This window comes from Vespa velutina, chromosome 7, assembly GCF_912470025.1.
Source record: "Vespa velutina chromosome 7, iVesVel2.1, whole genome shotgun sequence".
NCBI lineage: Eukaryota > Metazoa > Arthropoda > Insecta > Hymenoptera > Vespidae > Vespa > Vespa velutina.
Window position 1 is genome coordinate 1,650,001 of NC_062194.1, and position 12,500 is coordinate 1,662,500.

Here is a 12,500-nt window from a genome sequence, read left to right on the forward strand (position 1 = left end):
ATGACATCACTTAATCCAAAGAAAAAAAAGAAAAAAAAGAAAAAAAAAAAGAAATAATAAGAATGAAAAAATGAAGATAAAGCAAAAGATAAATAAAATAAAATAAAATAAAATAAAATGGAAGTAAAAAAATCGTACGTGTCGGCAGAAAAAAAGCGCTAAGTCAAGTTTTTTGGTACATCGAAACGCGTCGCTGACATAACCTCATTGCGGCATTGTACCGATGAAATTGCGTAATTTTGATAAACACTATAATCACTGCCTTCATTGCCTTGCAATAATAAATCACTTTAGGATGCGAACCACTGTGAACAGAAGCACTTTCAAATAATCTCCCTTTTGATCCTCGACCCCCTTCTATCTTTATTAATTATCTCTTAATATTATACTTCCGTGTGAAAGAGTAAAAAAGAAGGGGAGGATGAATTCTTTTTAAAAAGAAACTCGTACAAATTTATAACGTATATCCTGAACAATTAATTAACCGCGTATGATAGGTTAGAAATAGATTCGAGGCGGAAGGGAGAAAAAAGTCCGGGAAATTCGAATTGAAAAATTTGCGAATATACAAATAATAGAAAAAAATTTGGATTACAAAAGGAAAAGAAAGGAGAGAAAGAAAGAGAGAGAGAGAGAGAGAGAGAGAGAGAGAGAGAGAGAGAGAGAGAGAGAGAGAGAGAGGAAAACGTGATGGCAATCGTGTTGAATCGTAAGTGGCTTTCAATTTGAACATGAAAATGTGAAAAAATTCTAGTATCGTATTCACGAAAAAAGAATTTCTCTAAGTAGACATAATGATATGGCACATGGTATCAAACGAATACGAGCGATAACAAGCAGTTCGCGTGCAGGAAATATTACGGTGAACGTGAGCTCCGTTAAATCGCGTAACCGTTGAACTAATAAAGAAGAATTTCATTAATATGGATGACACCGCTTGAATTTTATACATGAGGCCCTGTTATCGTAGCAGTGACATTGATATATATATATATATATATATATATATATATATATATATATATATACGACGCATAAGGATCAACACGAATCTGTGTTATCAATCTGTTCTTATTTCTACTCTTTTTTATTTTTTTTACTTCCTTTTCTTTTTTTCCTTATTTCATTTTTTCCTTTGCATTTTTACTTTACAAATCGGCGAGATTTGCAATAAAAAAATTTTTTTCAATCCTCCTCGTATTATCTTTTACAGACGAAAAAAAAAAGAAAAGAAAAGAAAAGAAAAAAAGAAAATTATTCTGGATTTCAATTCGTTCGTTCGTTGATTCGTATATTTAAACGGTGCACAATGCACACCACTGTATATGATTGCACCAATTGTTGCAATTATTTCAATGATCGTCGGGTAACGATAAACGAAGACAACGTTCAAATCACACGACAGTTTTATTGATGGTAGCTAAAAATAGGGATCGATTTAAATACAAAAAATAAAAAAGAAAAGAAAGAAGAGGAATAAAAAAAAAAAAAGAAAAAAGCAATTTTTCCCGATAACGTCTCGCTATATATTGCGCCATTATACGAGATGAAGCCTCAAATGGTAGAGTCTCGTTTTAATATCCTCAACCACCAGACACGGTTATCGTATTATCGTTTAGCTTTCTAATGGATATCGAACAGCGATACGAGGAAATTCTCAAGAGATTTCATGTTACTCTTTGATGAAAGTAAAAAGCTTTTAATTTCCGATTAAATAATTATAAAAATGTGAATAATCAATATATATATATATAAATATTAAAAAAAAAAAAAAAAAAAAAAAAAAACTAGATTCGTCATAGTGAAAACGTTGTACGACGCAACCAAACGAAATCGATGAATTTTCGAGGAAAAAAGTTAACGCACGCATACATAGAGAAACGATTAAAGATCGATGTATAGGATCTTTTATGAATCATTATGATATCACATTGGGTTATCGAACGACTGTCATACTACTACTATTACTACTACTACTAATAGTAATAGAAGTAGTAGTAGTAGTAGACTCCACCAGTAAGTAAAGCTTAGAATGAGAAATTATTTAAAAGTAAAATGGATGCGAAACATAACCTACAAACTTTCTACTCTTCTATGTACATGACCGACGCCGTTATAGTCCTTCTATCTGTACATATATGTACATGTATCGTACGATGAATAAAATTATTATTATTAGACGACACGAAATAAACGTCAAAGGCATAAATTTGTTATAGGAAAATAACATGAGTCGTCTAATCATAAATAAAGAACAAAATAATTTACATCGGACTTGATGAGAAATAAATATGACGACAATGACGACAATGACGACAATGACGACAATGACGACAATGACGACGACGACGACGACGATGACGACGACGACGACGACGACGACTATGTGAGTCAAATGATAAATAAATAAATAAATAAATAAGTAAATCTAATCGAAAGATAAAAATTATTAATTATTGATGATAAATAATAATTAATCTCTATACTTCCAAGATTCACGAGAATATTCTACGACACGTGATAAATTATTCGAACGAACGTACTCGTATACGCGGAACACTTTGATATAAGATATAAAGACATAGAAAATAATAGGCCAAGATCACAAACACAGTAAACGCGATGCTTACAATTGGTTACCTTCATTTTGATCATTCGAACAACATGGCACACGTGTAATCACGAAAATTTATGTAAGTCATTCGATCGAGGGAAAAAAAAAAAAAAAAAAAAAAGAAAACATTTTGATTAACATCGTCGATGAATATTTTATTAAAACGAATTGAACTCCTTTTATTTTCATTTTTTATGCAATCCATAAATCTAATTATTTGAGGGAACTGTACTATAATTACGAGTTCAGAGTAAGAGAAAGAGATTGATATATATATATATATATATATAGAGAGAGAGAGAGAGAGAGAGAGAGAGAGAGAGAGAGAGAGAGAGAGAGAGAGAGAGAGAGAGAGAAAGAGTGGAATGATTTTTAATGATAGCAGAAGGAAAAAGAAATCACAAAAAAGGAAGTAACATGTACTTAAGAGGTTGGTAAATACGTACCAGTATGAGTATATAACTACGCAGGGAAGAGAGAGAGAGAGAGAGAGAGAGAGAGAGAGAGAGAGAGAGAAACAGATAGAAAGAGAACGTGTATGTAACGGCCAAGCTCGGACATTCGCACGATGGTCACCCTCAATAAGAGGCTAAAGGGCAATCCATCGCATTGGCAGCTAAAAAAAAAATATAAATTCTAAAAAAAAAATCCTATCTCCGACGTTGAATTTAAATATTCGACGATGACGATGACGATGACGATGACGAAAATGAAGACGAAGACGATGAAACTATGAATCGTATTTTTCTTTTTTTTTTCTCCTCTTGAAATTATCAAGGTGGTTCATAACATAAGCGAAAGAAAAAGAAAGAGAGAGAGAGAGAGAGAGAGAGAGAGAGAGAAAATGAGATGAAGAGAAAGAGATAAAGAGAGAGAGAGAGAGAGAGACTAAGATAAAGACACAGAAAGAGAGAGAGAGAGAGAAAGAAATGTAAAACTACCACCTACCTTTATCGTTCTCACGATAAAAAAAAACAGGAATAATAATAATAATAATAATAATAATAATAAAGAAAAGAAAAAAAGAAAAAGAAAAAACATGGGGGAGACTAAATACGTTCGACGTACGCCATATAAAAATTTACTCACCGCAAAGTGGTTCCTTCTTTCACGTTGGCCAATAGCACTCAACAACAAATTTAATGCACAAAAATAAATGATTTTTCTGATCCGGAGAAGAGACACGGACCACGGACAGGGAAAGACAGAGCACACGACAAAAGTAGAGAAACGATGCTAACGCTTGAAGTTGCTACAAACAAAGGTCGATATCTAATATGGCGTATAATATGTTTCGATCCTTCTAGACTCTACCCACCACCAGAGGAGGGACCTATAACAGTTGAACGATATATAAATATAACGTTAATCGTTATACGTTCTTTTCGTTAATCGATCATATTTATTTAGCTTTCAAGAAAACTTATAAATAAATTCAACATTTGTAAACTAAAATAAAAATAATAATTAAATTTATACGATATTTTCAAAAAAAAAAAAAAAAAAAAAGAAAGAAAAGAAAACAAAAGGAAAAAGAAAAAAACCGAAGAAAACTTAAAGGAAAGTTTTCATGGGATGAAAGGAGTCCTTATTAACCAATCGGCATACGAGTTACGACGATAATACATTGATCAAAGAGAGTTTACATAACCACGTCGATTTTTTTTTTTGCAATGAAATAAATTATTTCATCGTCCGTCTTATAATAGAAACGGGCATTGAAATAAAATATTTTCAAAAAGGATTTATTTGATTTTCTCATGATATCTTTGATATTGATATCATGCGAATGCGCCTTAATGAGCGAAGTCGTTTGTCATATATGGATGAAGGTGTAGATTTGAGAATCTTTATTTAACAATGTTATATTAACACATATATCTGATTGAAGGATTATCAAAGAAAAGAAAAGAAAAAAAAAAAGCGTGTTTGAGTTTAAATTTGATCAATATATAAAAGGTAATTGTTAATTAATTCTAATATATTAAGATCATAGAATGAGAATAGAAATGTTTTGTTTAGGGGGGAAAAAAATGGCAAGGGTACCGGATCAAGAATTAAAAAAGGCATTTTCGGAATTGCATGAGAAAATGGTTGATACCACACAAAAATTAAAACTGGCTGATGTACAAATAGAAAAATTAAAACGTACGAAACAACGTGCACAGCTTACCGTCAAAGAGATAACCTCATTGCCACCGGATACAAGAACTTACGAATCCATTGGTCGAATGTTTTTATTTGATGATATTGAAAATATAAAAGCTGGTTTGGAAAATAGAATGAAAACAGTGGACGAGAAGGTACAAACCTTAGAAAATAATAAAACTTATTTGCAAAAGAGCTTGAAAGAGAGTGAAAATAATCTGAGAGAGATGATACAACAAAGACAAAGTAAGGATGCATCTGGCTGAACATTGTTTCAATATTATTCGATTATATTTCAACAGATACGATATACTTTATTAAAGATAATAATCATTTCGACGTTTATCATTACGTTAATATTTCATTCATCAATTGTCTTTATTTAATTGTAACATTTTCCAAACGCTATTAAAGATATAAAGTCGACGTATGTATATGGTCGTTTTTTTTTTTTTTTTCATTATTATTATTTCCCAATATTCTATTTAGCAGAATATGGTAATGCATGCATGCATGCATACATACAAGAATTGTTGGAAAATAAAACAAACAATTTGTATGTTACTATTCCTCGTTTATTTCAATATCCTTTTAATTCTCTTCTCTTCTTTATTTCTTTCTTTAAATCCCTTAATTAATTATTTTAATGGTCTACAGTACCATTAAAAAAAAATTATTATGATTAATTAATTATTATTTAATTTATTTATAATAATTAATAAATTATTATTAAAAATTATTAAAAAAAAAAAAGAAAAATTATTATTATTAATGCTGATGTAATAATTTGGGAGATTTCACGAGTAGAAGAAAGTAAGATACATGAATGTTTGCAAATGTAGGGAGGATTATAGAAAAGATCGAATAATTAATATATACTCACGTAACGCCGTCGTCAAATTTTTTTTTCTTTCTCTCTTTTTTTTTTTTTTTCGTTTCATGTAATTACATTAGTCGTCCAACCAATGTATAGTAGTAATGCATGGGGGCACGAGATAATCTTGTTTACTTTGTTTTTTTCTCTCTCTTTTTTTTTTTGCCATTTACAACTATGATATTTTCGAAATTGCATCGCGACAATGTATGTACAAATATTATTAATTATTATTAATTATTATTAATTATTATTATTATTATTATTATTATTATTATTATTATCATTATTATTATTATTATTAGAATTAATTCTAAACTTAGGTAAGGTAGAAGACAAAATTTCGAAGCATATATTGTAGACGTACAGTGTTAAAAGAATTTACTTTTCTTCTTCTATTGTAAGTATATGACATCCATGTGTGTGTGTGTGTGATGATGATTATTTATTTATTTATTTATTTATTTATTTATTTATTTATTATTATTATTATATTGCAAATTTTAAATCCGTTGATTATTAAAAATGTCATATTGTGAAAACGGTACACATTTTGTTTAATCTCAGCTTCTTTCACTCAATGTGTGTCCTTCATATTCGAATTACACGAAATGTGTTGGTGAATGATAAATTTATTCCCTTCGAGAATCATACAAACTTTTTTTTCATCACTCACCATACCCCTATTATATAATATTATTTTGACTTGAAAAATTGACCGAGCATCGAATTGTGAGATACAAGGAAAAAAAAAAAAAAAAAAGGAAAAAAAAAAGAAAAAAAAAATATATATATATATATCGTCATATAACTAACAACATAACCCGTGCATTACAATAGTACATCACGCGTGACAATCTCTCGGATACAATATCAAATGTCAGTCTTAACTAAAATGATTGCCTTTGTTCAATGTCCTATCTCTCTTTCTCTCTCTCTCTCTCTCTCTCTCTCTCTCTCTCTTGCTCTCTCTCTCTCTCTCTCTCTCTTTCTTTCTCTGTCTCGTATTATATCCTGACGAATTTCCATAATTCGAGGAAATCCGAAGAAATTATTGACTCCTGATTATATCTCTCTTATTACACGCCAGTTAGCTAATTAATCCTTTTGCATCCGAGCGAACTATTGTCACTATTTTTTCTTCTTCTTTTTTTTTGTGTTTTTTTTTTGTTTTTTTTTCTTTTTTTTTTTTTTACGAATAAATTACAAGAATACATCGTTTAAATCAGCACACCTTAAAGTTGTAAATTCCAAATAAAATTATTTGTTCTTAAATAAATTTAAGTAAAACGTACTCTTAATATTACATGGATACACACAGCGGGCTCGTTCGAGAGATATAAATCATTCTTAATATGTATTTATATATGATGTATGTGGATGTACACATGCGTACATGCGTACATGACACTGCACATATATATATGTATATATATATATAAAAAAAATAATCCATATCCCTTGAATAAAAACCGCTTGCATTGATATAAAACATGAACTCTTGATGCTAGTTGCCGAATGTACACATAATAAATACAGATATAATGTAATTTAATAATAAAGTGTATTACGCTTTAAAAATCCTCAAATCTTACCACCTCTCTTTATAATGAAAATTCAGCTAAAAATCATATTGTAAGAAAAAAATAATACAGCGCAATATTCTGTGTTGTTGTTGTTGTTGACGTCGATTATTATTGTAGTTGTTGTTGTTGTTGTTGTTGTTATTATTATTATTATTGTTGAATTAATGCAACCAGCGCCAATGATTCGAATTCTTTTAGAAGAATTCAAATATTTTATGTTCAAGCTACGATAGAAAGAATCATCTCTTCGTATCAAATTAACAATTGTTCTTGTTCGAGCGAGGGAATCGGTCTCACTGACCTGTAAAACCTTGAGGTGGTTGACCCGGTACTGAGTATTGTGGTCTAAAGTTTCCAAAATTAGCGGCTCCTGCAAAGGTGGCTGGCAATTGTCCTCCAGAAAAGCCTGCAGGAAATTGTTGTGCCAATAATGCGGCTTGACCAGCTTGAGAACTGTTACCACCTGGAGCAGTTGCTGCTAATCGACTCAATATCGACCTCTCGGACATTTGAAGTCTTTGAGCAACCGGAGGAATACGTGCCAATGTCGCAGGTAAACGACTAACATCTGATTTCATATCAGATAATAATTCCTCCAATTGATTTAATACCTATAATCATTTCAAAATTATCAAAAGTTAGAGATTGTCGATCAGTATACAAATGTATATGATATAAATAAATTACAGCGATTAAGAAAAAAATAAAAAAAAAAAAAAAAAAAAAAAAATAAAAACATTCAATTCTGTTATCGACAATCGAACCTTGTGCAGTACTGCGTTCGCAGGTTTATTTCCAGCAAGGCTTTCTTTGCTAAGATGTTGATGTGATTCGGCAAGGCACTCAACTTCGGCGAATCGGGCATTGAGGCTCATCGCAGGATGATTTGGATCCTGCGTTAAGTTCAGGTACGCGGCCCTCCTCAATTGTTCTTCTATCACTAATGCCTGTTCTAGAAGCTTGAAACGCCTAGCCAAAAATTTATTTTTTATTTCTAGAAAGTTACCCTTTCCAACATCCATCTTGAAGGGTTCGTTTATTATTGCAAATCTACAATGTATAATAAAAATCATTTGTAAAAGATATCTGACAGAAGGAATAATTTATTTACAAGTATCAAATATGTCAAAGTGAATTCATTTACCGTATATCATTTTGTATGTCTTGCCAACGACCGTATCCATGAGTAACAATACCGGCTAATAACCAGTAATCGTGTCTTCGGTGCCAAATTTCATATTCACGACCAGGTACCGCAGCTTTTTCTTCATTTAACCACAAAGTATGCAGCTCTGTGAAACCACCATCAGCAATATTGAACATGAATTTACGCTTAGGTTTAAGTATTTCAGAATCACAGTCCTTTGTATCCTTCTCCTTCGTATCCTTATCCTATAATTAATTTTTTGATTACAATTATGTTGAAAAAAACTTAACTATTCGGGGAAAAAAAAAACTTTTACGACGATTATAAAAAAAAAAAAAAAATACCTCTCGTTTCTCTGTTTCCTCCTCGTCGTCTTTAACGATAACAACATCCTCCTCGGATTCCTTCTGCTTATTTTCTCCTGTTTCCGTTTTTACATCATGCTTTGTCGTACCTTTCTCATCTTTACCATCATTCTTATCCTTATCCTTGTCCGATATATCCGTCTCCGTTTCCTTTTCTTCCTTTTTAATTTCTTTTTTTATTTCCTTTTTAATCTCCTCCTTATCCTTTTCTTTATCCTTATTTCCTTCATTTTCCTCTTTGTCCTTTGAATCTTCTTTGGGATCTTTAGTATCATTACCCTAAAAGGAAACATGATAATGATGAAAATGGATGTAGAAAATTTAGAAAGAAAGAAGAAAAAAAAAAGAAAAGGAGAGGGAGGGGGAATGTTTGATGATTAAAAAATCGCTCAAGTTTCTCACAAACCTCTTTTTCCTTTTGGTCGTCCTTGGAATCCTTTGTCTCTGATGAGTCAGCATTGGCTTTGTTATTATCACTAGTCATCGTGCCAGATGCAGACGTGGGCGTTGGTGTAGCGGCAGGACTGGGACTAGGTGCATTTGAAGTAGCAGGTGTTGCACTTGTACTACTAGTGCCTGTTGCTGCGTCACCAGTAGCATCTACCTTTACAGGTTCAACTGGTTTACGAATCATTTCTGGCATTGAATAATATCCATTGATGTGTTCAAATTCTTGAACCTTTTTCCTAATCAAGGACATTACACCGATTCTCGTTAAAACATGTTGTCGGCTAAGACCCTCCCTTGGTACACCATCGGCAAATGTTTCCGCATTATCCGCACCTGGCTCGCAAAGATGTCGCATAAAAAGGGAGACGTAAGCTTTGAAATTTTTTTCTGATTTCCCTCTCAAATCTCGTACCAACCATTGCGAATTAAATGCATCTTGCGGAGGCATCCCATAACGCATAATAGCATTTAAGAATGCCTTTCTTTGTCTAGCATTAAAACCTAATACCTCAATGTTACCATTTACTCGAGCTAGTAACGGTGGAAGAGGCCTATCCTTTTCATCTCGCCTCTCTAATCTTCGTCTACTTCTACGAGATAATAAATCTCCGTCACCCTTTTCATCGAAATCATCGTCCTCCTTATCATCGTCACTCGGCGCACTAAAGTCGCTATTGTAATCCGACAAATTTTCTTGCCAGGGTTGATCATCCCTTGCACCTTGATCACCCGTTACACCACCATCATTATAATTAACTTGTTTCCGAACCCTTTTACCCTTTCCAAGTGTTCTCGCTATATCCTCTTGTTGTTGTTCATAATGATGCCTTAATAACTTTATCCAATATGCTGGATCAGTATTTTCAGCTTCCTGCTTAATAATCTCAGTATCTGCTTCTTCTTCGGTTTCACCTTCCTTCGTCACGTAAGATGCGACTTTAAATGAACTTAAGTACTCATTTGCCCAATTCTCTTTTTGCTCTATACCTTCCTTACTTCTATCTAACAATTCAGCTACAGCTTTATCGTCGTAATGAATTGCTTCATCTTCCTTACCTTCTTCCTCTTTAAATAATTCTTCGGTACCTATAGAAATGAAAAAAATCTAAGATTTAATATCTTTTATTCGAGTAAATCTATATTATCTGCACTGGATGAAACTTGGAAAAAAAAAATTAATATAATATGTACATATTTATCTCACAATTAAAACTTACCAAACCGAAGAATATCATCGAGTTCTTGTTTGCTGAAATTAGCACCTTTACCACCCATGCCTGGTCGAACAACCAAATGTGTAAGCATCATTTTACGTTTAGCTACTTGCGTTACTCTTTCTTCCACTGAGTTTCGAGTAACAAACCTATAAATCATAACTTTATTGGCTTGACCAATTCTATGTGCTCTGCTAAAAGCTTGAATGTCGTTATGCGGATTCCAATCAGAATCATAAATGATTACGGTATCTGCTGTTGCCAAATTGATACCTAATCCACCAGCACGCGTAGAAAGTAAAAATACAAATTGTTGTGCACCAGGAGCATTAAATCTATCGATAGCTTCCTGTCTCTGTGCACCTGTAATGTTACCATCTATTCTCTCATATTTGTATCCCTCTCCTTCTAAATAATCCTCAAGTATATCCAACATTTTAGTCATCTGAGAGAATATAAGAACTCTATGACCATCGTCTCTTAATTTCTTTAACATTTTGCTCAACAGAACTAATTTTCCAGCGGCTTTAATCAATGCCGATGTCTCGTAATTTCCGTTAGGTCCGGTTGGTGCTTCTTGTGATGCAGCGGGAAATAAGTAGGGATGATTGCAGCACTTTTTAAGATCCATCATTATATTTAATAATGATACTTGTTGGCCTCCACCCTTGGGATTAAGAGCTTCGAAGTTTCTCGTTAAGATGTATTTATAATATTTTTTTTGCATCGGGGATAATTCAACTCTGACTATGAATTCCGATTTGCTTGGCATATTCTGTTAAAATAATTCATGACGATGGAATTAAAAAAAAGATAAAAGAAAAATCAGAAGAAAGAAGAAGAAGAAGAAGAAGAAGAAGAAAGAAAGAAAGAAAAAGAAAGAAGAAAAAGAAATGTAAATAAATTAATGTACCTTCAAGACGTCAGCTTTTAATCGTCGTAACATGTGAGGTCCAAGCATCTCATGTAATTTTTTCACTTGTTCTTCCTTCGAGATATCAGCAAACTCGTTTTGGAATGCTGCTAGATCGTTAAATTTATCTCGACACAAGAAATTCAATAAATGGAACAATTCTTCTAAATTATTCTGTAACGGTGTACCGGTTAACAAAAGTTTATATGCAATATTGTAAGATGCAAGTAATCGGAAAAATTTTGACTGATTCGACTTCAATCTATGTGCCTCGTCTACAACAAGTACGGCCCAATCTATCGAACCAAGACAAGCTGAATCTATGGAAATCAATTCGTAACTTGTTAATAATACGTTAAACTTTATTTGAGATGATCGAATTTTAGATGCTCGAATGCCACGAACGGCTCCTTCTTCAAATGACAATTCATTTTCACGGATCACCATTCTACTATCTTTGTCACCTATATTTTCAAAAACAATAATAAGATTTTTATTATATGTTATAATTTGCATGATATAAAAAAAATTATAACAGATAAAGTATAACAATTAAAAGTTTATACTAACCAACATAGGTGACACAATAAAAATCAGGTGCCCAGGTCTCAAATTCACGTTCCCAATTAATAATCGTTGAGAGTGGAACGGATACAAGGAAAGGTCCTTTACAATGTCCTTCTTTATAAAGAGAATATAAAAATGTTATCGTTTGTATGGTTTTTCCTAGACCCATCTCATCTGCTAATATAGTATCTATTCCTTGTCCCCATGAATACCTCAACCAATTTAAGCCCTAAGCAGAAAACAATATTTTTTTTTTTTTTATTGTTTTCAATTATTTTCAATTATTGTTCATTATTGTTAAATATCATATAATAATGGAACAATTACCTCTAATTGATAAGGATGCAATTGCATCCCTGTTTGATCCAAATATTCCGGTTGACGTTCGTACTTTTTCTTAAGATCGGTAGTTGGTTTATCCGGTGGTGGTGTGTAACGTTTGGGTGTTCTCTCTTCGTCATCAATAAGTTCGCGTGTTTTAGACTTTTTACCTTTACCTGTTAAGTATTATTATATTGTTAAAAAAAGAAAGAAAAAAAAATATCGCTGTAACATTTTTGAAATTCATAAATATAAAAAGAAGTATGAAAAAATGTTTACCTTTTTTACCCTTACGAGAGGA

At 32.1% G+C, this 12,500-nt stretch overlaps 3 protein-coding genes across 6 annotated transcripts in view; 1 reads left to right on the forward strand and 2 right to left on the reverse strand.

The window, feature by feature from the left end:
- LOC124950562 (dnaJ homolog subfamily B member 6-like) overlaps nt 1–3,866 on the reverse strand; it is a 17,686-nt gene extending 13,820 nt beyond the window's left edge. The window contains exon 1 of one of the 2 annotated variants that reach the window (XM_047497443.1): nt 3,704–3,866. The gene's annotated coding sequence lies outside the window, so the exon portion shown is untranslated. The remainder of the gene's footprint in view (nt 1–3,703) is intronic. The other variant, XM_047497441.1, reaches the window with a different exon arrangement.
- Nucleotides 3,867–4,367: 501 nt separating this feature from the next.
- Nucleotides 4,368–5,326, forward strand: LOC124950567 (prefoldin subunit 1). The gene is made up of 2 exons (XM_047497452.1): nt 4,368–4,573; nt 4,637–5,326. Exon 2 carries the CDS (start codon nt 4,648–4,650, stop codon nt 5,026–5,028), a length of 381 nt encoding a protein of 126 aa, XP_047353408.1. The 5' UTR covers nt 4,368–4,573; nt 4,637–4,647; the 3' UTR covers nt 5,029–5,326.
- A 924-nt stretch (nt 5,327–6,250) lies between these two features.
- The window catches only part of LOC124950556 (chromodomain-helicase-DNA-binding protein Mi-2 homolog), a 12,230-nt gene continuing 5,980 nt past the window's right edge, over nt 6,251–12,500 (reverse strand). For all 3 annotated transcript variants that reach the window (XM_047497423.1, XM_047497421.1, XM_047497422.1), the window contains exons 10-19: nt 12,479–12,500; nt 12,206–12,375; nt 11,882–12,107; nt 11,312–11,775; nt 10,402–11,173; nt 9,141–10,270; nt 8,714–9,013; nt 8,367–8,614; nt 7,987–8,272; nt 6,251–7,833 (exon numbers count right to left, since the gene is read on the reverse strand). The exon at nt 12,479–12,500 is cut by the window's right edge and continues 352 nt beyond it. In XM_047497423.1, the coding sequence (XP_047353379.1) occupies nt 7,516–7,833; nt 7,987–8,272; nt 8,367–8,614; nt 8,714–9,013; nt 9,141–10,270; nt 10,402–11,173; nt 11,312–11,775; nt 11,882–12,107; nt 12,206–12,375; nt 12,479–12,500 (3,936 nt within the window). In that variant the 3' untranslated portion in view covers nt 6,251–7,515. The remainder of the gene's footprint in view (nt 7,834–7,986; nt 8,273–8,366; nt 8,615–8,713; nt 9,014–9,140; nt 10,271–10,401; nt 11,174–11,311; nt 11,776–11,881; nt 12,108–12,205; nt 12,376–12,478) is intronic.

What these genes read in the sequence shown, in the direction of transcription:
- LOC124950567 (XM_047497452.1), top strand. Translation starts at nt 4,648, where the DNA reads ATGGCAAGGGTACCGGATCAAGAATTAAAAAAGGCATTTTCGGAATTG.